Raw genomic sequence first — 26,035 nt, 5'->3', positions numbered from 1 at the left:
ATTAAAAACCCAACATCCTTTGAGAAGCTGGTTCCTCATTTCTGTTCTCAGACCATTGGTACCAATATCTACTTTTTGGGGCTGAAGTACTGCAAATTTTCTGGAATTCAGTTCCAGACTTACATGTGTTGATGTATGGTTTTATTAATTCAAGAAACTTAATCTTAAGATATTGCATGATTTGCAGTTTCCTTGTACAGTGTGGATGATCACCTGAAATCTACATCCTTTTTACAAACAAAGGATGCAAAGAAGAGTCACTGAAGACATGCAGAGCATTAAGGAACTACAGTTAAAACTGCTAAGACCCATTAAGAGCTAGACTGTTAAGAGTGCATTGGGTGAAACAAAACAAAAAAAACCCCAAAAAGTAGTAATGAGACCAAAATGGACATTCATTTTGAACATATACAAAACTGAGCTCAATCTTGCAAGAAAAAGTAGTAAAGTTTTAACGTCTTCAAAACTGCACTATATTTGAAAGTTAGTTTAATACTTTCTTGCTTGTATATAGCAAGACAGAGTATTTGATAAAATGCAGGCACAAAAGCGCTTCATTTGTACAGTAACTTTTTCCAGATTTATGACTTACTATGGTTCCAAAATACAGGAGAGCTCATAAGAAGCTAACACAAAAAGCTGTATTATACTATCAATTCTGCTTAAATATCATTGAGTCATCATGTTCTAACAATCAAATTAATTTCTTTGCCATAAGTGTATGCAGTATATGAAAGGCTACATACAAAATGTCAATGATAGGGCAAGCTGCACTTGAAAACCATTTTAATTTAAAATGTTTCTAACAGTTTGTGGTTCAGACAGAACTCAACTTTTGTGCTTTGTTTTCGATATTTTAAAATGGCACAAAAGTGCCAAGTTTCCAATGTCTGAGGGATGATACATTAGCATTGACAGGCTCAGTGCGTACACTTGTAATCCCAATATGTGGGAGACTGACACTGGCAAATCACTTGAGCTCAGGTTTTGGGCTGCAATGTGTTATACAGATGGGGTACCTAGTGCTACAGAGCCTGGCCACAGGTGCCTGAATGAACATACATGACGTGTTGGATTTAACCAAAAAAACCCGTAATCGATCAAGGTGACATCAGCATTCCCGATTAGAGCCTCAGCTTACCTTCCCAAAAAGATGTGAAATGACCATATCTGGCAGGGCATGCGCCCATCCTGAAATCTAAACAATGAGAGTTAAATGCGACATATTAAATGGCTTAATCAAAAAGGAGGATTTGTTAGCTAAAAGTAGATCTCTGCTTTCCCACGGTTAGGTCAGATATTTATACTAGTTAATAGCAATCATGTTCGAAGGCACTGCTAGAGCAAGTAGTAGGAACTAGGGATGTAAACGACTAGTCAAGTAGTCACTACAGGCAGTCCCTGGGTTATGTGGATCCGACTTATGTCGGATCCCTCCATACGAACAGGGTTTTTCTCGCCGCGGAGGAGGCGGGCGACGGGACCACCCAGACGCGCCGCGGTCCCGTTGCCTGCGTCCTCCACGGTGAGAAAAGCTGCTCCGCGTCTACCTGGTCTGCTGGGGGGGCCCGCTGGGGGAGACACGGAGCAAAGCCGCGTCTCCCTGATCTGCTGGGGTTGGGGGGGGGGGGGGGGGGGGCAGCTAGTACTAGAGAAAAACTACATTCAATTTTTAAACAGTTTGGTTTTTAACCTTTGAGTGAATCAGATGAGAGGACGCCAACAGCTCCCACATGGGCCATGTGGCAGTGAGAAGGAACTTGTAATGTGGTCACTTCACCCCACACTTTATCATCTTGATCAAAACTATGAAGTGAAAAGTGAAGAATGTATGTGGTATGGGCCAGTGGACGCTATTTTCAAATTCTCTAGCACTGGGCACATGGTGTGCACAGAAACCTCCCAGTGGAATATAGATAGGGATGATCACTTGGGGAAAGAAAAAAAAAGCTACATGCTGCTCTTGCTTGTACAATAAAGTTGATTAGCTGAGCTTACATTTGAAAATAGTTCTCTTCCCTCAGCAAAATCTCTGACAGTAAATTGGCAACTACAATAGAATGACACTACTGGGTACAGCTATTTTATCAATCCTGAAGGAAGTACTCTAGTTAAGTTCAAAAATTGAAAAAAGTAATTCCCCTTTAATATTTCAGCTACAATTTTAGTGAGGGAATACACACCGGAAAAGGCTTTGGCTAAACTTTGATGTGTCACTTTAAGAGCCCATTGTTCAAGTGAAAACCTTCACATGCAATCTTGAAGTTATTTATTTTAAACCAAGATTTTCTTTTACCTTAGTCGCTGCCCAGTCCATCCATCCTTCAGCACAAGGGTTTATATTTATGAGAACTAGCCCTTCCACCATTTCTGGATTGTTCAGCTGTAATTTAAGACATGACATGAACATGTAAGTAGCCAAATACATATTGTAAAACAGACTAACAGTAAAGTTTAAATTGGAGGGATAATCATTTTTGGGGAAGGCATTGGGAAGTCTAATTTTATGGTGTGAAAGATATGCAGCGAACTTGTGTCTTTACTCAAAAGTAATTTGGCTGGACAACTTTGGCAATGTTTAACTTCTCCACCTTAAATGTAAGGCAGACAATTCCAAACAACCACCCACAAAAATTAACTGGATAGAGCCCCAGGCTCAGAACAGATTTGATCTTTTGAATTAGCCATTCTTTAAAAAACTTGACTGCTTAAATAAGTGGGTATGGCAGGACAGAAGTATTTGCATAGACTACAGATGTCATGTAGATTAGCTTCAAGGCTTAAGAAAGCTCCATGAAACTTACAGCAAACCTAGTTAAGATGTAGGCACCAGCTCCAGTTCCCATTCCAATAACACTTTTCAGCCTACACAGAGCAGTTATGTGCAACAAAATGAAAGAGAAAGTGTCAGTAAAAGTGCACTGAAACAAACAAGTCCATCCAATCAGTTTTTCCCTTTTAGGTCACACCTACTACATGACAATTCATGTTTATTACAGAGCAGGTCTGCACTTTGTATAAACTGTCAAAACTGCATTGATTTCAATGGGGCTTCAATTATTTACACCATTGACAGATCTGTTCCTAGCAGTTAGCAAAGTAACTCAGTGCTCTCTTGGGTTTCAGCTAAAGAGTTATTCATGGGACCTTTGTCCATCTGTATTCCAGTGGAGTGCCAGTAACAGTTTTTTTTTTTTTTTTTTTTTTTTTAAATACACACACTATAGCTCACCAAGTATGTTTTTCTCATTTGTTCTTATTCTGGAAGGAGGTCAGCTGCCCGGAACACCAAGGTAATCTTTCTAGATACCTAGTGCCAAAACTTCTGAGCTTAATTTTAAAGAGCCTCTTATGACTACTGGACAACAGCTCAATCCCTCCCTCCCCCCAGTAGTGAAAGAGAAAAAGGCTGTTATGCCAGTTAACAAGCAACAAGTTACCAGAATACCCTAAATTTGTCTTACAAATTACTTTATCTCTTATAGGTATATGTTGAACAGTACCTATTTCAGTTCAAGGCAAAGTAAAGTATTTACAGCAATGGAGTCTTATTTTTTTAAAGTACAAAATATCAGCACAAGACAAACACCTTCGCAAAAATAAAGCATACAATCATATATATAGTTGCCCAGTATCTGTGCGTCTAACGCTGACGTACACGGCCACGCTCCATGGCCATGTACGTTAGCACCCTGCCCCCCTTCCCCTTCCGCCGTGGCACTCTGCGCCGCTCAGCTGGGCCCCAGCTGGAGGGGAAGGGGCGCTGATGTACACTGCCAGGGGCCGCGGCCATGTACATCACCGCCCCTCCTTTCCCTCCCCCGCTGGGCCCCGGCTGAGGGGCGCAGCACTCAGCCCAGCCGCCATGGCTGAGAGGGGAAGGGGGGCAGGCTGCTGACATACACAGCCAGGGGGTGGGGCCGTGTACAACACCGCCCCCTTTTCCCTCCTGCTGTAGCACTCAACTGAGTGCTGCGCCCCTCCGCCAGGGGAGTCAGCAGCGCAAGGGGCCATTTGGGCTCCCCCATGGCGGATGCGTAAGGGGGGGGCGGTGATGTACACAGCCCCACACCGTGGCTGTGTACATCACTGCCCCGCCCCCCTCCCTCGCGGCAGCCCAGCTGAACAGGCAGCACTCAGCTGAGCACCACGGCGGGAGGGACGGGGAAGACGGGGCAGGGAGAGATGGAGGGGAGAGAGAGGCAGGAGGAGGAAGAGAAGAGAAAGGGAGTGTGACAGGCAGGAGGGGGAGAAGAGAAAGAAAGACGGAGAGAGAGGCAGAGGAGAGCTGGGGGGCGGGAGGAGGCAGTAGGAGGAGAGCGAGCACGAGTGAGAGCGCTCAGGAGAGACGACTTGAAAATCCCATCTTATGACAGGCTAATTGGCTAGTACCTTAATAACAACAACAGCCACCTGACAAAACTGATGTAATATAGTCAGGGATATTAAGTGGAAAACCACAATGTGTATGTTTGATAAACATTTATCAGAATCCACATTAGTACAAGATACTGAAGCACTGAACATTCCTAGCATCTATCTTCTCAGATAGAGACAATATAAACTATTGACATATTAAATCACATTACATTTAAGAAAACTTTACCACCTTTGTGGTAGGGATAGAATAAGACAAAAGCAATTCTACCCAAGCTTCTGAAATAAACAGTCTACACTAGGAACAATTTAAACTAAAAAGTCTAGCCATTCACAAATCTGAACAAGCAATAACTGAATAAAACTTCTCAAAACAAGTAAGCGTCAAAATTATTTAGGAAAAAAAGACAAGTGCAATGTAGGGAGTAAGGCAGAAATAAGAGTATGAAGAACAGTGAAACTTCCTAAAAAATTAGAAAAACTAAAAAGCAGAATATGAACATGAGTTTACAAGCTGGACATTCTCCCACAAATCAGGTGATCTAGCTTATCTCTTCAGTACACCACATGCTGAAAGAACTGTCAGAACTGCACCAAGACTGAAATGGAGGCTGACATGATGAGTAAACAACTGTACTCACCCAAACTGTTTTAGTATCCCAGGGAGCATTTCAGCAAGCTGATCCATGGAGGGATACATATATCTACAGAAAAAAAGGTATAGATAAAATTTGGTAATTATCCATAGCAGCAGGCTTTCGTACAGTGGAGCAGAGTGGGACATTTAAGACTGAAGTTAAAAAAAATGCAGGTGTTACATCTACAACATTTTGTACTTCTGGTTCAATTCAGGCAAGGATCTGAAAGTGCTTTTACAAACAAATATTAAGCAGCCTCTGCACTGGTACAATGGAGAAGTCATCATTTGTAAATAGGGTAGAGTGATACCTTTGGGGCAGGGGGAAGAGGACTTGACATTTGTTTTCATTCCAATATGGAATCAAAGCCATGAGATTTTGCAACACACAACTTGGTAGCAAGGACATGGGAAACCCAAGTTCACATCCCTGCTCTGCCTGATTTGGAGCAAAGACACATCCCAGGCAAGCAATGTTCCCTGAAAGCCAAGCAGTTGAATGGCCGCCCAGGAGAGATTCAGGTTTATTCAGCTGATTAGCTGAGCGCCCACAGCATGTGTTTATTGGTGGTGCACATCTGCACATAAAATTTATTTCTCAAATGGATAGAAAAAATTATAGGGAACACTGGAAGCAAGTGTGTTAATCACGAGGCTACAGTAACCATCCTTCAACTTTGTAGTTGCAGCCATTCCACATTGTGGAAAATTAAGTACTCCTTGGGACTTACTGTTAGGACACATCTGGGCGCAGGAATTAAGTAGAAGCAGGATTTAATCCTGGACATCCCACATATCAGATGAATTTCTAAACACGAGGTTACTATGTATTCTAGGATGAGTCTCTCCTCCCTCCAACATCCCAACAGATGTGTTTTTGCAAAACATCGCAACGTCAACAAACTAAATATTTTTCTATTTAAAAAAAAAAAATGCAGTCTAGTCAAAAAAAGCTGACTACCAAATCTAAAGGTAGCTGATGTGCCGAATACCATTAGTGGTGGCAGGAGCTGTTATATCTACAGCTCTTGATTCGGTCTTGCTTACATGCTTCCGCAACAAGGAAACTAGTGCTTCAATTCTATGATGAAACAAATGCCCTTTTTAGAACTGAAATATAAGTTTTCTGCCAGGCATTCACATATCAAATTAATCTAACTATATGAGAGCACATGCACACTTTTTACAGGGCTCATTTACTGGGCTCAGTTTTCAGTCCTGCCAGTACTTTCCCATCTTGCAGAAGTGCTGCAAATTTTAATATTTGTGGCAGAAAGTACTTCTAAACACTTGCAGTGAAACTCCCCTATTGCCTCCTCCTCTCTCTCTCTCATAAGCAGGGCTCGACAAATAATACAATCTACTCGCTCGTGGTGAGTAGATTGTAACCTGGAAGAGCCGGGTTCAGGTGATCTACGCATGTGTAGAACGATCTGTGCATGCGCAGATCGCTGGGCAGCACAGCTGGCAAGCGGGGCTCGCTGCGGTTCGGCGAGCCCTGCTCATAAGCATGTTTCTTAAATGTCAGCAGGCAATGAACGGCCTATCAGTGAAGTTGCTCCTGGAGCATTACTCTGGCTGCATGGTTGCAATGTCACTGAAATGTGATCCACCATACCTCTGTACAGGAAAAGCAGACGGGCCAAATTTTAATATTACAAACTGGCCCATGAGGTTGCAATGCCACTCAAATATGGACAAGTTGCCTGAAACACAGGGACAACTAAACCAAATAGTGCTGTGACCTGGCATACAAAGCATTCCTGTATGGCAGCATGCAGGTGAGTCCACAGAACTATATCCCTGGTGGCACTGGCTCATGCCCCAATTAAGAGAGGGAAGACTTGCTGGCTGAGGGAGAACGGGGTCTCTGCAGGAGCAGGGACCAGGATGTGGTCTCTAGTAGGGAGGCAGATGCTAGATTTTGCCACCTAACCCCTCGAGCAAGAAATATCTGAACTGATACCATCCCAATCTCCACCCACTGTGGGCTACAATGTTAGCTTTTTTTTAGTAGTAGTATTTTGAAGTATTTCTACCAATATAATTTAAGAACATATGCTCAGGAGACAAACTAGCATTGGTGAAATATCTAATCCAGTGATCCTGACAGATTCAAGTGATATTCCCAATGGGCAACTCAAAGTGACAGCAAGCATCAAAAACAGATACTCCACCACACGAACAAATTGCATCTGTTTCCTAAACACTGTTGGCTGTGGTATGTGTAGGCATATTTCTTTGGCCAAACAGACCCTAAGAATTTTTGCAGCAATATCAGTTAGCATAATTTTTTTTAGGGGACCATATTTCTAAACTGGCAAAAGCACTAGTGTAGATATAGTTGAACCGGTGGGAACCAGTGTTCCCTCTGGATTTTCCATCCATGAGAAGAGTAAGTTTTGTCTTGTGCACCAATATTGAAGTTATGTGTGTTTGTTTGGATATGTGCAACCATTGCACCCACCAATTACTAACAAATATATATCACACCCACCCACCCAAATAGAAAGAGCAGACTAAAAATAACATCCCTATTTCCAGTGTCTTGTTCTACCCACTAAACCAGTGGTCTCCAACCTTTTTACACCTAAGATCACTTTTTAAATGACAGACCAAGCCAAGATCTACCTCCCCACCCCTTCCTTGAAGCCCTGCCCTCTCTATTCTCCTTCTTTCCATCACTTGCTATCCCCAATCCTTATACTGCTACTTTAAAAAAAAAATTCCGACCATTCCTCGCAGCTACTCACCTGTGCTGTTGCTCGGTGAGTAGCTGCTCCTCAAATGAGGAAATCTAATGTAAATGTACTGCGTAGGCACGCAGTTCAGAGAGGGCTCAAGAGCTATTCTTAGAGCCTCCGAGATCTACCGGTAGATCGCCATCTACTGGTTGGTGACCATGGCACTAAACCATACTCTCTCCACTTCTCCCTGAAACAGTGCCCCTTAAGGAATGCACTTTAGAATGGTATAATGAAAGGCCATTCTTTCTAGGCAATTTAAATATTGCTTTTAGCCATCTTGATTACTTAGCAGGCTTGATTCTATTCTGATTTTAAAGCTTTTCTGTTTGTAAAAATGCAAGTCTTATAAAAAACAATCACTCGCAAACCAGGTCTGTAATCTAAATCTTAACATGGGATTTCTGAATTTAAATTCAGTAATATTCATGAAGGGAAGTTCCCTGTGAGCCCCTGGCACAGCAGGTCAGTGCTCGCCTCTCCCCGCCCACGGGCTGCCCTACACCCCACACTAGGGATGTTAAATTTAGTTTAATCAATTAATCGACTAGTCAATAAGTGGGGGAGCCTCAGCAGGCTTAGCTGCCGACTCCGGGAACTAACTCCGCTGCGGCTCTGCCTTTTAAATGTATTAAGAGTCGGGAGGGACCCAGCGTGAGCTGAGACAGATGATTCCTGGCTTGTGCCTGGTCACCACTACCCCCTGCCTCCTCTCTCTCTCCCTCCTCCCTCCCCCCCCCCCGCAGAGACAGTGCTGGGGGGTGGGGTGGGAGGGAATCAGCTTTTAAGGGCAATCCAATCTTATTTGGCCAAAACATTGCATATATACTTTGGTCAAGATGATCCTTTTAGATGTCAGCAGGCTTTATTAGTACAAAGACTTACATTGAGCAGGATACACAAAGGATTTCCAGCAGGGCTACAAGACCATACTCAGAAGTTAACAGCTTAAGATGTATAAGGCATCCTATTACGGAACTATTTTTGTTAATATTGAACAAATTGGATTTTCTATTTAGCACTAGCTACAGGACTATAATGGATTTCTATGTAGCACTAGCATTTTAGTTTATCAACTCTTCACTAGTACTTCTGCTGTTTTACCCCTTAAAAAGTAATTGATCTCAGATTTTGTGGAGTACTTAAAACAATGTAGGTATTTAACACACTGTATATACTCTAAGATTTCATTTTATGTTTGTGCTTTGGATAGATATAGCTATGAGGGAACAAGATATAGCTCTACTGCAACTGTAAGAATAAGGAGCTAGAAAGCATTCTTTAGAGATGAAATTAGTCAATCCATAATTTAAAGTGACCAAAGCAGATTCCTTCAAGAGCTACCTTGGGAGTGTTGTCTCATTACAGTTCTAAGAAAAAAAACAGTGTATTTGAGGACCCAGATTTTGATCTCACCTGATTACTGAAGTGGAGAGTCTAAAAGCATAATGGAGTTCAGAACATACAAAAGGTTTCCACACTTGTTTAAATAAAATTGCACATCAAGGATATTTTTTGATCAATTAATAAGACAACCCTGCAAGCACCAGCTCCAACTCACCCAGCTGGGAAAGATGCAGCTCCATCGTGTTGACCTGGTGCATCCACATGACAGACTGCAAAGTGGTGTGTTATTTCCTGCATATCTTCAAAGTTGAAGAGGGGGTTGAAGCAGGTTTTGTCTTTAAGAAAGAGGGAGGGGGAGAGGGAAGAAAGAATGTAATGGTCATTACATTAGAAGGAATGTTTATATAATCTAGCGATTACAAAAAATTGCAATTTGAGAGTTTGTATAATGTTAGTCTATGTTTATTTGCCAAGATCTAATTTCAGTAACTTGCAATATGGTTCAAGTATCAGAGGGGTAGCCATGTTAGTCTGAATCTGCAAAAGCGGCGAGGAGTCCTGTGGCACCTTATAGACTAACTGAAGTGTTGGAGCATAAGCTTTCGTGGGCAAAGACCCACTTCGTCAGATGCATCTGACGAAGTGGGTCTTTGCCCACGAAAGCTTATGATCCAATATGGTTCAACAAGCTCCACTTTGTTACATTCTTGTGGAACTGGCAACTCTATTGCTAAGGGGATTAACAAAATGCAGCTTTAAAGTAATAAAGCAAGTTAATACCATTTAAATGCTTTGAGACAGAAAACTGAACAGTTTCTCCTGGAAATTTTTCCATTTAAGTAGTTAACATTCTGGGAATGGTGGTCAAAATTCCTGGCAGACCAAAAATCAAGGAAATGCCCTCGACATGAAAGAGAAACTAGGAAGTATTTATCCCAGGATTTCGCTTTTAAGGCAGCTTCCATTTTACTTGGCTTTGGTCAGAGTTAGAAAATGAAAAAAGCAAAAAGAAGCAAATCTGAAGAGGTGGAGCTGACATGCAAATCTTTTTTGTAGTGTTTGTCTGTCTCCTATTATAGCTACAAGCAGAATATGTTTAAAATGAAAAAAAGTTTGACAAGAATATTTTCAAGCAGATTAGGTCCAAAATTTAGGCTTATTTTGAAAAAATGAGAAGGTCATTTAAGTTTTCAGAAGCTTTTTACATTCAGAAGGAAATAAACCTGAACATTTGCCCTATTGCACGAAGGTAAGACCCAGACAGTAAAAACCTATTTACAACGTTCAACATGAAAAGCAATTCACAAATTAGGCAAATGAACCACAAATGCATAATTTTTACATTTTTCTATTGTTACTTACTTTAACAAAGTTAAACATTGTTATGCTACACACCCCATTAATATCACCTATAAGAGTATTTTAATATAATGTGATAAAATAGAACTTTAATAGCAACACCAGGTTTTCCTTCCCCCCTACAAATAAATCTTATAATCAACAATTGTGAAAGCCCAGAGACCTATACCTAATCCATGGAAAAAACAAAATGAAGTATACGGAAGCTTCTATCACACCACTGAAGAAATAAGTTACAGTATGCTTGCTGATGGAAAAAGTAAACTCTTCAGGGCAGGGACTGTGACTTTCTATGTGTTTACATAGCATGTAGCACAATGGACCCCTAATCCTAATTATGATAGACCTCTGGAGGGCACTAAGGAAAGAAATGCTACTTGTGGAATGACAGTGGCCAAAACCCATTTGGTATTAGATCTTGACTCTTTGTAGCATTGGAATGAATGAATTGCAGCTTGCAGCTGTACAAGATTATGCTATGCAGCACTGAGAGGAAAGCTTCACACTTTACACTGACACCAGTTAATTGTCTACAGATTTATTTTGGTTTTAATGTAGAGAGTTCTAGACACCTTGACACACTAAGGGAATGTTTAGACTACATGCCTCTGCCGACAGAGGCATGTAAAATAGTCTACTCCACATGGTCAATGAAGCAGGGATTTAAATTTCCCCGGCTTCATTAAAATAAAAATGGCCACCACACTGTGCTTAGCTGATTGTCGGCACAGCGCGGCAGTCAAGACTCGGATCGGTCGACAGGGGAAGCCTTTGTCGACCGCTCCTGTAAGCCTTGTTTCATGAGGCATAAGGGAGCAGTCGACAAAGGCTTCCCCTGTCGACCGATCCACATCTTGACTGCCGTGCTGTGCCAACAATCAGCTGAGCCAGCACAGAGCAGGAGCCATTTTTATTTTAATGAAGCCAGGGATATTTAAATCCCCGCTTTACTGACTATGTCGAGTAGCCTATTTTACATGCCTCTGTCGGCAGAGGCATGCAGTCTAGACATACCCATAGCTACTACAGAAAAACCCTCAACAACTAAGACAATCATTCAAAAAGCAATCTTCTACATATATCTTTCCACCCTTTTGTCATTTGGCAAAACATACGCTTTGCCTTCTTCAAAGTGCCCATTAAACACGTTGCAGCAGCTCACTTGAAAGGTTCCCAGGTATAGTCTATTTGGCACAGAGCTTTCACATGTTGTCTAGATTTAATTTATATATAGAGTATAAATCCTTGTATCAAGGAAAAAAATCTACTTAGAACTCAAGCCATTTAGTGCCTTAAAAGGGTATTAAGGAAGTCATGTATATTAGAGACAAGAATAGCTCCACACATGCTTGATGCCCTTTATCTCAGTAGAAAGCATGTCACAAGGCAACACTTTCTACGCAGTAGATCTGCCTGCATTCCGCCTCATCACCCTTTTCCAGCCTGACAGCTAAGTAGCTCATGTCTACCTTCAAGAATTAACTTGGGCCCTGGCTCATCAATACGTCCATGTTGGTTTGTTGCATAAAATGGCTCACAATGAAGTATGGGATGCAGCAAAGAACAATAGGGAGCAACCTGCTCCGTGCAGCAGTTTACTGATCTGCCACACCAGGATCCTAATTTTACACCCAAAGAGGATGTGCTGCAAAGGCTATAAATTAAAGAACCACAAAGTGACTAGCTGTTGCAGCTTGCCATCAGGGTGATGTTGCATGAAAGATCACACTTACGATTCAATCCAATATCATGGTAGGTTAAGATGGCAGGCCTGTTTCCTTTGGGAGTCCCATACATAGTAACATGGACAGAACCATGCAGAGTCTCAACATCTTGCTCCTGCAAATAAGAAACAAAATCAATTACTTATTTAAATGCTCCACTAAAACATCACCAGATCTTCTGAATCATTCACATCCAGTAGAATTCAAACATTCAACGTGAAAGGAAAAACCTCAAGAAACTCACAGAAATATTAAGACTCATGATACAGACACCAAGCTCACGGTCATTTTTATTTTATGGGACAGACGTGTGTCTATAGATGTGTTTTAAATATCAGACTGAATATGATAAGGGGAAGGGGCATAAAATTTGCTGCTCCTGTAGGCCAAATTATTGCATACATGGAAGGCCTCTGATAGGGGCCTATCTTTCTCATTAAGCAGATATCAGTAGCTGTAGAAGTTGTGGCTCAACCATGTCCTAATGCCCAACATCTGCATGGATTAAAAAAAATAAGTTTGAAGTTTGCCAACTGATCTCTTTTCTACACTTTACCCTTAAGACCATGCATATTAAATTCTCAACTAAGTCTTATGAGAATAAGTCATAAGCTTTATGTTGTAAGTATCCAAAAAAAAGTGGTGGGAGTATAGAAATTTGTGAAATATTTTATTCACACTAATGGTCTACAGCATAACCAACTTAATGCTTACCTACTGATATGGACTTGAAAACATCATGAATATGTAGTATAAGTCATTCAATCTCCCTACACCTATGCAGTTAATATCAACTACAAGGGGGTAGGAATTAGGGATGTGAACGTTTAACTGGTTAGCATCACCCTTATCAGATAACACTTACCAGTTACAGTAAGCCAGATTATAGTTAACCAGCAGGGGATAGAGCAGTCCTCTATCTGCTTCTGGCAGAGGGCTGCTCCAGCCCTTCTGGACCCACCGTGGGCAGAGCACGCTCCATGTGGGATGGACCAACCCCTGCCCACAGTGTGCCCTGCCCAGCATGCCAAAGCCAAGGGTGCTCCAGCATGGCTGGAGCAGCCCCAGCCCTTGGAGGAAGGGGGGCACTCCAGTCCAGACAGGCTGGAGAAGCTCTCCTGCTTACCCCCATTTAATCAGTTAAGTGATTAATTGGGAGGAATGCAAGCCAAAATAGAGAAATAACTTCACTAGATACTTAACCTAAATACATTCAGGTAGGTAGAGCCTGATAAAACTTCAGATATTTAAGGAACTACCTGAAACAATCTCCAAGAACTCCGAGAATAAGCAAGGCTTGCATAGAGACAGAGAAGAGCAAACACAGAACTCTTAAAAAGGGTAACAAAGACCTGAGAAATTAAAGACCAGTCAGATTAATTTTGATACCGAGAAAGATACTGGAACAAGTTACTAGGTAAGAGGGGTGTTAAATTTCGATTAATCAGCTAATTGAGTAGTCAATGTATTTCCATCGACTACTCAAATAGTCGGGGAGGGGGGGTGCTTGCTATCCTGCAGTGCCTCTGCCTTTGAAATATACAAGAGCCATAGGTGCTTCTTGTACATTTCAAATGGAGAAGTGCAGCAGTCGTGACCCATGTGAACAGGGACTGTCGGTCTCCACTCGTGCGGGTTCCCCCACTGTGCCTCCCCTGCCCATCCCCCGCAGAGATGGCGCTGAGAGCAACTGGCTTTTAAGTCAGCTCCCGCAACACAAGTTCCTGCTCTCCGCCCTCCCTGCTTGGAGCCTTTGATACAGAGGCAGCAAGGGAGGGGGAGCAACTAGTTGAGTAGTGACTCGACTACCCGATAAGCCTAGGCTTATCAGGTAGTCAACTAGACACTTACATCCCTGCTAGGCAATCAGTTTATAAGCATCTAGGGAATATTAGCATTAAGGAATAGCCAACAACTAATGCCAAACCAACCTACTTTGCTTTTTTGACAGCATTACTGGCTTAATGGATGGGGAAGTGGAGACATTTTTATTTTAATCAAGGCTTTTGACAGTCCCACCATAATATTCCCATATGTGAAGTAGGAATCTAGATGAAATTATGAGGTTGGTGCACAACTGGTTGTAAGACTACTCCAATAATAGTTATCAATTGCTTACTGTCCCAACTGCGAGGACACATCTACTAACATCCAACAGAGGTCAGTCCTAGGTCTGGTACTATTGAATATTTTCATTAATGACTTGATTAATGGAATGGAATGTATGATTATAAAAACTGCTAGTGACACAAACCTAAATGGTATTGCAAGCACTTTTGAGGACAGACTAGAAGTCAAAATTATCTTGACAAATTGGTGTGAAATCAACAGGATACAATTCATTAAAAACAAGTGCAAAGTACTTGACTTAAGAAAGAAAAAATAGTTAAATCCACAATTACAACATGGGGATAAGTGCTAAGGGAGGATGACTGCTGAGAAGACTGCAGGACTATAATGGATTTCATATTGATTAAGAGTCAGCAACGTGATTCAGTTTGCCTTTAAGACATCAGCAGTAATGGTCTTACTCTGCTCTACAGATCTGCTTAACTCTGTACAATTCTGGATGCCACACTTAAAAATGTGGACAAACTGAGTTCAGAGAGGAGAAAGAAAAAAAAAAAAGAAGAAAGGTTTAGCAAACCTGATCTATAAAGGCTGAAAAGCTATGCATGCCTTTTTTAAACCTCCCGCCCCCCCAGAATGTTATAAAGCAGTGGTTCCCAAACTTTTTGGCATCATGCCCCCTTTCTGATTTTTGAGAAACCCTCACGCTCCTCCCTCCCCCCCCCCCCCAACAGCAGCAAAACTCCTCCCCCCTCAACAAAAGGAACTGACCAAATCCGAAAAACAAAAATAGCAGCAAAACTTTGGGGAGTTGGGGGGATTAATGGAAGGGGCTGGATCACCTCATGCCCCCCCACCCCAGAATTTCTTGGGAACCCATGTTATAAAGGGACCCGACAACCCATCACATACATTAAGGGCTATTATCAATAAGAATGATCAGTGGTTCTCCTTCATCACGACGGGAGGTAAGAAATAAGATAGCCATGCTGGGTCAATGACAGTGGCCAATGCTGGATGCCCCAGAGGAAATAAACATAACATGTAATCAGGTGATCTATCCATAGTCACTCCTTCCCAACCACTGGTAAACAAAGGCGAGGAACACTATCCCTGCTGATCGTGGCTAATAGCCATTGATGGACCTATCCTCCATGAATTTATCTAGGTTTTTTTTTTTTTTTTTTTTAAACCGTGTTATATTTGTGGCCTTCACAACTTCTGTCAAAGGGTTCTAAGTGTTGACCATGTTGTGTGGAAAAAATAAATAAATTCATTTTGTTTAACCTGCTACCTATTAATTTCATTTAGTGACCTCTAGTTCTTGTATTAAAGTGGTGCTATTTATTCCTTCTCACTTTTTCTACACCAGTTATGATTTTATAAGACTCCATGTACATTTCCCCCCACTGGGGACCAGGGTCAGATTAAGGAGGGGGAGCTAACCGGGCAGCTGCCCGGGGCGCCAACCTATGAAGGGCGCTGGATTAAAGTGGTAAGGGGCGCCATGCGCCTGGGGCCGCGCATGTGCCATGCACCCGCAGCAAGGTTGCATATGCACTGCGTGCCTGCTGCCCAGGGCATAACTATGGCTCGGTCCGGCACTGCTGGGGACTCTTGTACATTTCAAAGCTGGCATGCCCACCTGCAGACTGGAGACAGCAGGACTTCTCACTGGCCCTGGGCTGCACTTGGAGTTCCTCATTCCGCCTTTGAAATGTACAAGCACCCCAGCAATGCTATCCCATCACTGTACTATAGTATACAGGCCCTCAATGTTTTGGCACCTGACCACCTCCAGGTATGCAAGGCATGCCCTTTAAAGCACAACTCTTTTAAAAAGGAATATTTTCGAAGTAGCTTTGTTTCTCTCAAATGAAAGAGGAATTGTCACAGTAAGAGAACAGCCTAGAGTATCTTATGTATTTGATGTATATGTAATACAAACACAAAGAAATTAATATATACCCATGCCTTTGCAGTATTTTACTCAAATATTAGGTAAAAAATAAACCTTCCCCTTTAATTCATAACTCAGTTATTTGTTATTAAATTCAACAGTACACCTGACAGCTAAAGTTATAAGCAGAATTGACAAATTTTGGCATTAAGTTTCTCTTTTTAGTTGCATTCATGCACATTTTTGGGTAAATCTGCACCAAAAATGCCCAGACCAGACCACAAACACCACCAAGTGAGCTTGGCTAACACTATCTGAGCAATGTTCAATGTCACACTAACATTCAGTATCAAAAGTCTTTGTACACCTCTCCATTCTCAATACTTGCTGCATTATTTATTAGGTAAGCAGTGTCTGCCACATCCAGCACCATTTTTTAGACACAACAGCGTGATATAAATCCAAAAATTCACAGGCAGAAACAAGTAGCAGCTTTTAGTTTGACTCTAGAAAACTGGGTCATGAACACAAGCTACTATTTCTCTGTGTAAGCTCACTGCTCCCATAATGCTCCAGATTTAAACAAACAAACAAAAAAAAACCACCCCACTAAAATGAACTAATTCAGGAGAACATCAATCTTAAATAGGATTTGTGTACGGGCTGACCCGAAGAAATACCTATTCAATACAGTTTAGATAACTACCAATGGGGAAAATGTAACTCTACTGTACATAATACAAAACATATCTGTTGAAGAAAAAGCCACTTAAATACAGCTAAGCCAAATTAATTTTTGGATGCTTGTTAAATGTCACTTACACTGGTAGTAGAACTCCAAACCAAACTACTTCAGATAAGAAAGTTCAAAAGCTTTTATCTCAAAGTATCTAATTCTACAGTGGGGTGACATGGGAGCCATACCCATATTTTTTTCTGAAAAGTAGAGTTTGAAGAAGCTTCTACTAAAACTTGGAAGGCATGTAAAGGCTTTAAAATAGCACTTTTTCTTCCAATGGGAATAAGGGCTACTTCGTTATACCATGACACATTAATTAATTAGTTTTTGTACCTCAAGCCTGAATTCTATCAACATCTGTCAGACTTGTAATTTACTGGAAATTAAGCAGTTGTCACACTAAAAATAAATTACATATACACGAACTACATAAAATATTCTAGGCTTTTCTCTTCCTGTGTAACCAATCCTTTTTAGTGTTACACACATGCATATGACTGTATAGAAAATAAGCCACAAACTATAACATTTATGGACTTAGCACATGTGAATACCAGGAAGGAGATATGCTATTTAGAATATTGTAGACCATGATAAGCTCACATATCCATTCTCTCTCTAAAATAGAAAATGGTTGTAGGGTATGAGATACTTACTACTTGGTGGCTGCTGTAAATATTCTCTCCAGTGGCAATCACTAGCCTCCCTTCATAAGCATCTACATTTAGAACTTAAATATTTTTTCTCATTTCATCTATTTGATAGAAAGATCTTTAGACTTAAGTTATACAAAGGCACTGAAATTTAACCCGTACAACCCACTGACCCTTCACTCTTCCTGTTCATCCAATCTAGCATGTGTCTTAACTTCAACCGCCAATATCAAATTATTTCTGGTTAAATCACATTTAGGATACAGAAACAAAAGGTTCTAACAGCTGATGTGAATAAGACTGCTTCTTTAACAAACGGTGTGATTCTTCAGTCTTATTAAGAGAAGACATGGATTTTAAGTGGTTTAAGGCTACTTTCCCAACAAGAGTTTAATCGAGAGTTCCAGAAATTCTCATATCCCTGGCCAAATCAAACCAGTTTCCTTAATTATGTAAAGCTAACTATTTCACATCTCCACTGATCCCATTACAGATCCAGAGACCTGTCTGTATGATGTGGAGGATGGAGTGTTTTAAACTACAGAGCACCAAAAACAGATGGCAGCACATCCCAATCAACGTCAACGTTATATTAAGAGGCTCTTTACTGACCGATCTGTATTAAAACTCTGTCTTGGAAAAAAAAATCCAAGGTATACTAATCCGATAGAAGGATAAAGACAAACATGCCATCTGTCCTTACATCTCTTGCTTTAAAAAAGGCACATCACTACTCAATGTCCAATAAAAAAATAAATAAATCAGAAAGTTACAGGAGAATATTCTATATAAATTCAATGAGAAAAGACGTCTTAGTTTGAAAAAATTAAAGCATTTTAAAATAGACATTTTTTTCAACTGACATTCTCTGTCTAGTCAAAGTTAGAGGAATGAAAGCAAATTTGTACATTGATAGCATGCAGAGAAGTACATTTCCTCTTCTCTAAAACTACTAAAGAAGGGGGGAGGGGGCTAAGCTGAATGTTTAATAGGCAGACCTTTGTTTATTATTTAAGCTATGTAATATGCATTCAGGACAACTGTAGGTACTAAAAATAAAATCATTTGCTTAAAACCATATATTTGGTGCTTTAACTCAAAATAGTGCTATATCAACACTATTTGAAAGCTTATATGCTTATACTTAATCCGCTATTCTTTTCAAGAGCTTTTATTCTGATGTATTTAAAATGTTCCATTCCCTCACCATGCACACTATGTTTCTCTCCTTCAAGTAGTTCTAGGGAAGCAGCTTTCCAGCTTTTATTTTTTAAGCTAAGAAAAGAGGCTTAAACATATGTAAACTGTATTCTCTTGGATGACTGAAATTAAATAGAGCATAGTTTGTAAATGTGACTTTAAATTTTCATTCTATTTCTCTATTGATTTTTTTGAAGTACTTTTACTTCTAATGTAGTACTCATTGTTTGGTTCTCTAATTGCAGGGTGATGGTGATTAAACAGTTTTCACTGATTTTTTTTTTTAAATTGTGGTGACCATCTTTATTTATGTTTAGTTGTGTAAAAGCTTGTTCAAAGTTTAAAAATAGGGTCCAAATTTCAATTGACAGGATGTGTGTTCAACTCCATGCACCTAATATGGATTTCAGTGATGTGGAGCACCAGAGTCTTCCATAGCAATTGTAGTTGATCATCTCAGAGTAAGACCATTTAGAACACATGCTATTAATACCATCTAGATGACATATTGGTACTTTGCTGCAGGCACTCTAGTTCTGGCTAGAGATAGTGTTTCTGTGTATCTTGGCAAAATAATATAACACATTTGCTAATCAGGATGTGAACTATCTCCCTTCACGAATCCATTTGGGACAACATAGCTATGGGGTAGATACAAATACTGAAAAAAGGCAGGCCCTTGTCAATTTATGACATGGTGCTCTTTGTAAGCGGATTAGAGGGGCCTGAGGCAACCATCACTTTACCAGTGAACAATAATGGCCAACAGCCATGGAGTTTTAAGAAACAATTGTAACACATCTCTGCTGCCAAGAGAGCATAGTGCAGCAGAAACAGTTGCTTTCAATTATTTGGGAAATTATGACAAATGTCTAAGTACATAAGGATTGTTAGGTCCTAATTTATTGAGATAAAACTAAAAAGTCTGTTCTATTCTGCATCAGTTTTGGCACACGGATGTTAACTATCATGTTTTTATGTAAACGCGTAACCACTTCAGATTTTAGCAATTACAAGTTTACATGCCAGGGAGGGAGGTGGGGAGCCAGTGCTCTTGGGGAACCAGCTTTAAGCCATCATGAGCACTAGCTCCTGCCTACTCCCTGCCCCAAATACACACACTATGCCTCTGATGAGGCAGCAGCATAGGGGGCAGGTAGCTCTGCGGGAGCTGACAGACAGGGCATCAGCTCCCACCTCTTCTCCTTCCCTTGTTGCCTCTGATACGCTCATCTCCCTCCCTCCACCCCCGGCAGCTGCCTCTAATAGAGGCAGCTCTCTGGAGATCTAGCTTAAAAGTTGACTCTGATACAGGGGCAGCAGAGGGGCTGAATGTTACCATGACTGTTAACAGATGAGCCCAGGTTCATTGGTTAACCATGTACCCGGGTACATATTCATATCCCTAGTCCATAGAAGTTTCCATCAACTGGAAATAGTAAGTCACTAACAGAAATATTTTAGATAGCCCCATACAATTTTGAATACTCCTAATCTTATGATTTAAGATAGGCACCCAAATCCATAGTTCTGGGGAGAAAAAAATTCAGTCTATGTATTTCACGCCAGAGGTACTGATCAGTTTAACTCTCATTAGCATTTGACTTTGGGAAACTTAGCATCTCTTGGGAAACAAAAGTCAGGCCACTAATTTAAATGTATAATTTTAAGTAAAAAATAGCACATGCTGCCAGTTTTATCACTAGCAATTCAACATGCTACTCAATATGGCAGGTGTCTTAGGGCAAAGCAAAAAGAAAGAAAAATCACAAAGCCAGATTTGACAAAGTTATTGTTGGCTAAATGACATTTTTGGACCCAAGCCCATTGGTCTGGACTTGTGGCTTGTAAACTACAATAAATATGATTCTTGCAGTTAAGAGTCTACTTCAATTTATAAACCAAGCAAATCTGAAGTCAGTCAGAAGCGACAGAACACAAAAGGTCATTGCTAGTCATATTTAGGGATATTAGCAAACATGTTTTTAGGTAAACGTGGAACCACTGATTTTTTCAGCAGTTACATGTTTACGTGGGGGAGGGGGAGAGGAAGGGTGGAAGAAGGAAGACGGGCAGGAGCCAGTGCTCTCAGGTAGCCAGCTTTTAAGCCAGCTCCTGGTGAGCACCGGCTCCTACCTGCTCCCCTCCACTTTCCCCCCACTGCCTATATCAGAGCAGTACAACAGGAGGATGAAAGCTGGCTCCCTGCATGTACAAGTTCACATGGAGCCACCTGCCCCTGTTATGCAACAGCCTTATAAGTAGCCCTATCTGATTATCTTTGCATAGTTTATAAGAACATCATGTGAAACTCTAGCAAATGTTTTACTAGGTATATCCAATCTACTGCTTCCCTCTTATCCACAAGACTTGTTATCCAATCAAAAAAAGCTATCAGATTGATTTGACATTTATTCTTTACAAATCCATGTTGACAGTTACTTATCACCTTATTATCTTCCAGATGTTTGCAAAGGGGTGCTTTTATTATTTGCTCCATTATCTTTCCTGGCACAGAAAGTAAACTCACTGGTCTATAGTTTTCTGCATTCTCCTTATTTTTCATTTTATAGATGGGTATTATATTTGCTCCCTTCCAGTCTTGTGGAATCACTCCCATCTTCCATGACTTTTCAAAGAGGATAGCTAGTGGCTCAGATATTTCTTCAATCTGCTCCTTAACTATTCTGGAGCATTTCATCAGGCTCTGGTGACTTGAAGAAATCTAACTTTTCTAAGTAATTTTTAACTTGTTCTTTTCCTATTTTAACTTCTGAACCTACCTCCTTTTCTCCAGCATTCACTATGCTAGGCTTCCAATCACCCACCTTCTTGGTGAAAACAGAAACAAAAGTCATTAAGCACTTCTGTCATTTCCACATTTTCTGATATTCAATGAAGAGGGGGAATAGAGTAATGGGTACCCTGTCCTTGGTCTTCCTCTCATTACTTACATACCTGTAGAATGTTTTCTTGTTACTCCTTATGTCTCTAGCTTGACACAGCCCTTTTGCACCTGCATGCTTCTAATTTTGTCCCTACATACTTTTGTTTATATACATTATTTGACCTAGTTTCCTCTTTCGATAGGACTCCTTTGATTTTTAGATCATTTAAGATCTTGTGATTAAGCCAGGCTAGTCTCTTGCCATACTCTCTTTCCTACACAGTGGAATAATGTACTTGGGCCCTTAATGATTTCCCTTGGCAGTTTTTCAAACTGTCTTCAATTGTTTTTCCTTTTCATCTTGCTTCCCCATGGAACCTTACCTACCAGCTCCCTGAATTTGCTAAAATGTGCCTTCTTGAAATCCATTGTCTTTACTTTGCTGTTCTTCCTTCTACCATTCCTTAGAATCATGATCATTTTCAGGCCTTCAAAGACAAACGTGGTTAGAGGGAAGGGCTTTACGTAGTGAACTTGGCAATCCACAACAAGTTTATAACTGCAAACTATGAACTTTGCTCCTCACTTATAGTTTTTAGCATTACATATTGCTTTCCACTACTCAACATTCTCCAAGAATCTCTTAGAAACTAGAGAGTAGAGATGTTACATTTCAATTAATCAACTAACTAATCAAGTAGTCAATGGAATTTCCAGCAGCTACTTCATTAGATAAGAGGTAGGGTGGGGTGCTCACTATGCCTGCTGTGCTTCTGCCTTTTAAATACAGTAAGATGGGGTGGCCATCCGGTTACAGACTAAGAGCCAATATAGTCGTGGATAAAGCACAGAGCCGAGGGAAAAAAAGTTGTTGAGAAAAAACAAGAGGGCCTGGCCGCCGCCCTTTTAAGAGCAGAGAAGGCATTGCCTTTTTAAGGCAGCCCATTTTGAAGCAACTCCAGCTCTGTCTATCAGACAGAAACACGTTACCCCTTTCAGAGCCACAAGTGCTGCAATTTTTTCTTTGAAGAGCCGCATGCGGCTCGCAATCCAGGGGTTGCCCATCCCTGCAGTTAGAGCTGCCCATAGCTCTTACTACATTTAAAAAGCAGAACAGCAGTGGGGACTTGCCAGGGGTTCTGCCTCTGTTAGAAATGGGAGAGGCAGTGCAGGGAACTAGGGGTGAGCAGGGACTGCTTAAGTCCCCACACCGCCTCTCCCTTTGAGATATAGCAAGAGCCTCATGGGTGTCTTCCTACATTTCAAAGGGAGAGGCACAGCACTTGGACCAGTATGAGTGGGAACTGCTTCAGTGTCTGCTTACGCCATTTCTCTGCTGTGTCTCTACTTCCCCTGTCCTCACTCGTGGAGACAGTGCTTGGGGGAGCAAGCTTTTAAGCCAACTCTCCCTAGCACCGGCTCCTGCTCCCTTCTCCTCTGCTACCTCTCAGAAATAGCTAGGTGGGGGCAGGAGGGGAGAGCAACTAGTCAAGTCACTAGTCAACGACCTAATAAACATATGCTAACCAGGTAGTTGACTAGTCAACTAGTTGCTTACATCCCTTCTAAGACTATACATCCATGGGCGGTGAGCAAACCTAGGGATGGGGGAGGCAAGCCCCAGTCCCACTCCTTATGCACAAGTCCCCACTCCTTCCACCCAGGGTTCTGTGGGAGATAAGGGTCCCCCTCATCCTCCAGTGGGTGTCACACAGCTCCAAACTGAGCACGGGTGCCGTTTGAAGGAGAGAAGAGGTCATGTGAACTGCCCCAGCCTTACCCAGCTCCATCTGGCATACTGGGAGAGGGTGGTACCATTCCCAGCCCTGGGGGAGACTCATTGAACAGGGGTGAAGGCTGGGGGTGGAATGTGAGGGGCTGAGCTGGCAGTTTGGAAAGGCACTGGCCACCTCGGTCTCTTATACCTGCCACCCATGTATATAACCCAAGACATGCAAGATCCACCCGCCTAAAGGAAGTGGACATACTTCACTGAAATTAGGAAAATACTTAGTACAACTGATTTCACCTTCATCCAGGCTGCTAGTCTAGGGATGTTAAGTAGCAATTAATGCCACGTGGGCATTTCCGCCTTGAAATGCACAAGAGCCCCAGTGGGACTCCCTGCTGGCCCCGGACTCCACGTGGCATGCCAGCTTTCAAATATACAAAAGAGTCCCCAGCAGAGGGTCTTGTGCATTTCAAAGAGGAGGCACAGCATGGAGCCTGGCGGCCAGCTGGGGATCCCCCAGCTGACCCCAGACTCCGCACAGCTTTTCAAAGCGGCAGCGCAGCATGGAGCCCAGGGTCTGCAAAGGAATCCCTAGCTGATCCTGGGCTCCACATCACGCTGCCGCTTTGAAATACTGTGAGGAGCCTGACGCTGGGCTCCCCATGGCATTCAAAGCAGCAATGCTGCACGGAGCAGCTGACCCCAGGCTCTGTGTGGCGCTGCTGCTTTTAAGTATCCCCTTTGTCTCCTCCCCGCTTGCTGCCTTTATCAGATAAAGGCAGCAAGGGGGAGGGTGGGGAGCAGGGAAGCGACTAGTTGACTACCCTGTCAACTATTTGATAAGCACTTGCTTATCGGATAGTCAACTAGTCCTTTACATCCCTATGCCAGTCTCATCCAATTTAACAGAATAAAACCATTTACAATTTTTTTGGATACTTCCTCAGAATCAGTTTCTAAAGGCTTGATAGTCCTTTTTACAGCTGAAGTAAGTTCTGGTACTATGGCTTCATGCTTTGTAATTTCACTGCCTTTTATTGAAAGTCATACTTCACATCAGATAATATTTGATTTATCAAGAGGTAGTGGAAAAAAATTGTACTTGCCTGAACATCAAAATCCGGAAGAAGGCGAGTGATAGCCTGTGAAAATATTGAACATATTAATGCAGAAATGTAATGCAGCTGTAAAATTAATCCCATTTAAATACACACTTATGTGAAGAACCCATATTCTATAGAATCCCCATGCCAAAGTAGCAAGATTTTAATTACTTTCACTGGAAGTTTTACTGAGCAAGTGAAGAATTTAGCCCCAAATATTTTACATACACTAGTAGTTATGCTTCAATGGATGAAACAAGTAAATATTTGCTTAATTTATAGACTGTACAATAAAGCACAGAGAAGCGAATATATTAATTTAGGTTAATCATTAGGTCAGAACAGAGGGCTCATCTATATTACAATAGGGATCAATGTTCTTGGATCAATTCACAAGACAGCTGATTTAGCAGGTCTAGGGAAGAACCACCAAACTAACCACCAATCTCTCTCTGCAGTCAACCCCTGCACTCTACACATAAAAGAGAAGAGTTTGCTAAGATGACGTTTGTCCTCCACCCACCCCGCTAACTGATTTAAGATATGTAGACTCCAACTACATTTCTTATGTACCTGGAGTGATGTACCTTCAGTCCACTTTCTGCACTAGTGTAGAAATAGGCTAAGACAAGAATCCCAGGAATTTTAACTCATTTCCTCTTCTAGCAGCTACTCTTTCTATAATAGATAATCCCTAGATGTATGAACATGCACCAATATCCACCACTCAGTCATGCAGGTGTTACTCATTTATGTGAATTTCCACTGAACTACTTGTTTTAAGGCAGGAGAAATACAACCCTTAGCATAAAGTATTAGTAAGCTTAGGGATGTTAAAATACATTTATTTTTGTAAACCTGAAATGTTCAGTGGTTACATGTTTACACGTGGGGGGCAGGCAGGAGCTGGTGCTCATGGATCCAGCTTTTAAGTTGGTTCCCTGAGAGCACCAGCTCTTGCCTGCCTCCCTTAGCTGCTGCCTCTGATACAGAGGCAGCAGTGCAGAGATCAGGCAGCTCTGTGGGAGCCGGAACATGCAGAGAGCTTTTAAGCCGGCTCCCCCCCAAGCACCGGCTCCCACCTGCCCCCTCGCAGTGCTGCCTCTAATACAGAAGCAGCGGGGGAATGACAGTATACACATTAACTTCCTTAGTATGTTTAACCCTGATGTTCACCCTATGGTTAGCCAGTAACACCAAACAAACCATCAAAAAGGCTGCCCAACACTCAGGGCCAAACCTCTCTTTCTCCAGCCACATCGCTCTGCTTCCCTCTGGTGAGTGCAGGAGGGTCCTGCTTCTCTCCCAAGCATCACAGCAAGGAGCGCAGAATGAACTGGGGCCAGGTTGTTCTGCTTTCTCTCCTATCTCCCCTGCTCCCTCCCGAGCTAATTCCCCTGGATGCCCAGGGATTCTAGCTCCACAGGCTGCTGGCCTGCCTTTGCCCTTCCCTAGCTTGACATTTGGTAGCTCACATTAAGACTAGTGTGCTGCCCGCCCGCCCCAATGACGCCCCAGTTAGCTAGGTAACATCTTGTAATGAAATATCTTGTTACACCAAAA

General features: G+C 41.7%; 1 protein-coding gene across 6 annotated transcripts in view; it reads right to left on the bottom strand.

Moving 5' to 3' along the window:
• The window catches only part of NDRG1 (N-myc downstream regulated 1), a 142,586-nt gene that overhangs the window by 14,722 nt on the left and 101,829 nt on the right, over positions 1 to 26,035 (bottom strand). For 3 of the 6 annotated variants that reach the window (XM_075920094.1, XM_075920093.1, XM_075920095.1), the window contains exons 3-10: positions 24,476 to 24,511; positions 21,534 to 21,578; positions 12,198 to 12,303; positions 9,320 to 9,440; positions 5,019 to 5,081; positions 2,805 to 2,865; positions 2,297 to 2,383; positions 1,142 to 1,198 (exon numbers count right to left, since the gene is read on the bottom strand). In XM_075920094.1, coding sequence (XP_075776209.1) covers positions 1,142 to 1,198; positions 2,297 to 2,383; positions 2,805 to 2,865; positions 5,019 to 5,081; positions 9,320 to 9,440; positions 12,198 to 12,303; positions 21,534 to 21,578; positions 24,476 to 24,511 — 576 coding nt within the window. The remainder of the gene's footprint in view (positions 1 to 1,141; positions 1,199 to 2,296; positions 2,384 to 2,804; positions 2,866 to 5,018; positions 5,082 to 9,319; positions 9,441 to 12,197; positions 12,304 to 21,533; positions 21,579 to 24,475; positions 24,512 to 26,035) is intronic. The other 3 variants (XM_075920097.1, XM_075920096.1, XM_075920098.1) reach the window with 1 other exon arrangement.

This window comes from Pelodiscus sinensis, chromosome 2 (assembly GCF_049634645.1).
Source record: "Pelodiscus sinensis isolate JC-2024 chromosome 2, ASM4963464v1, whole genome shotgun sequence".
In the NCBI taxonomy this organism is placed as follows: domain Eukaryota; kingdom Metazoa; phylum Chordata; order Testudines; family Trionychidae; genus Pelodiscus; species Pelodiscus sinensis.
The sequence above is the reverse complement of the archived record's forward strand: the minus strand, read 5'-3'. Positions and strand labels throughout refer to the sequence as shown.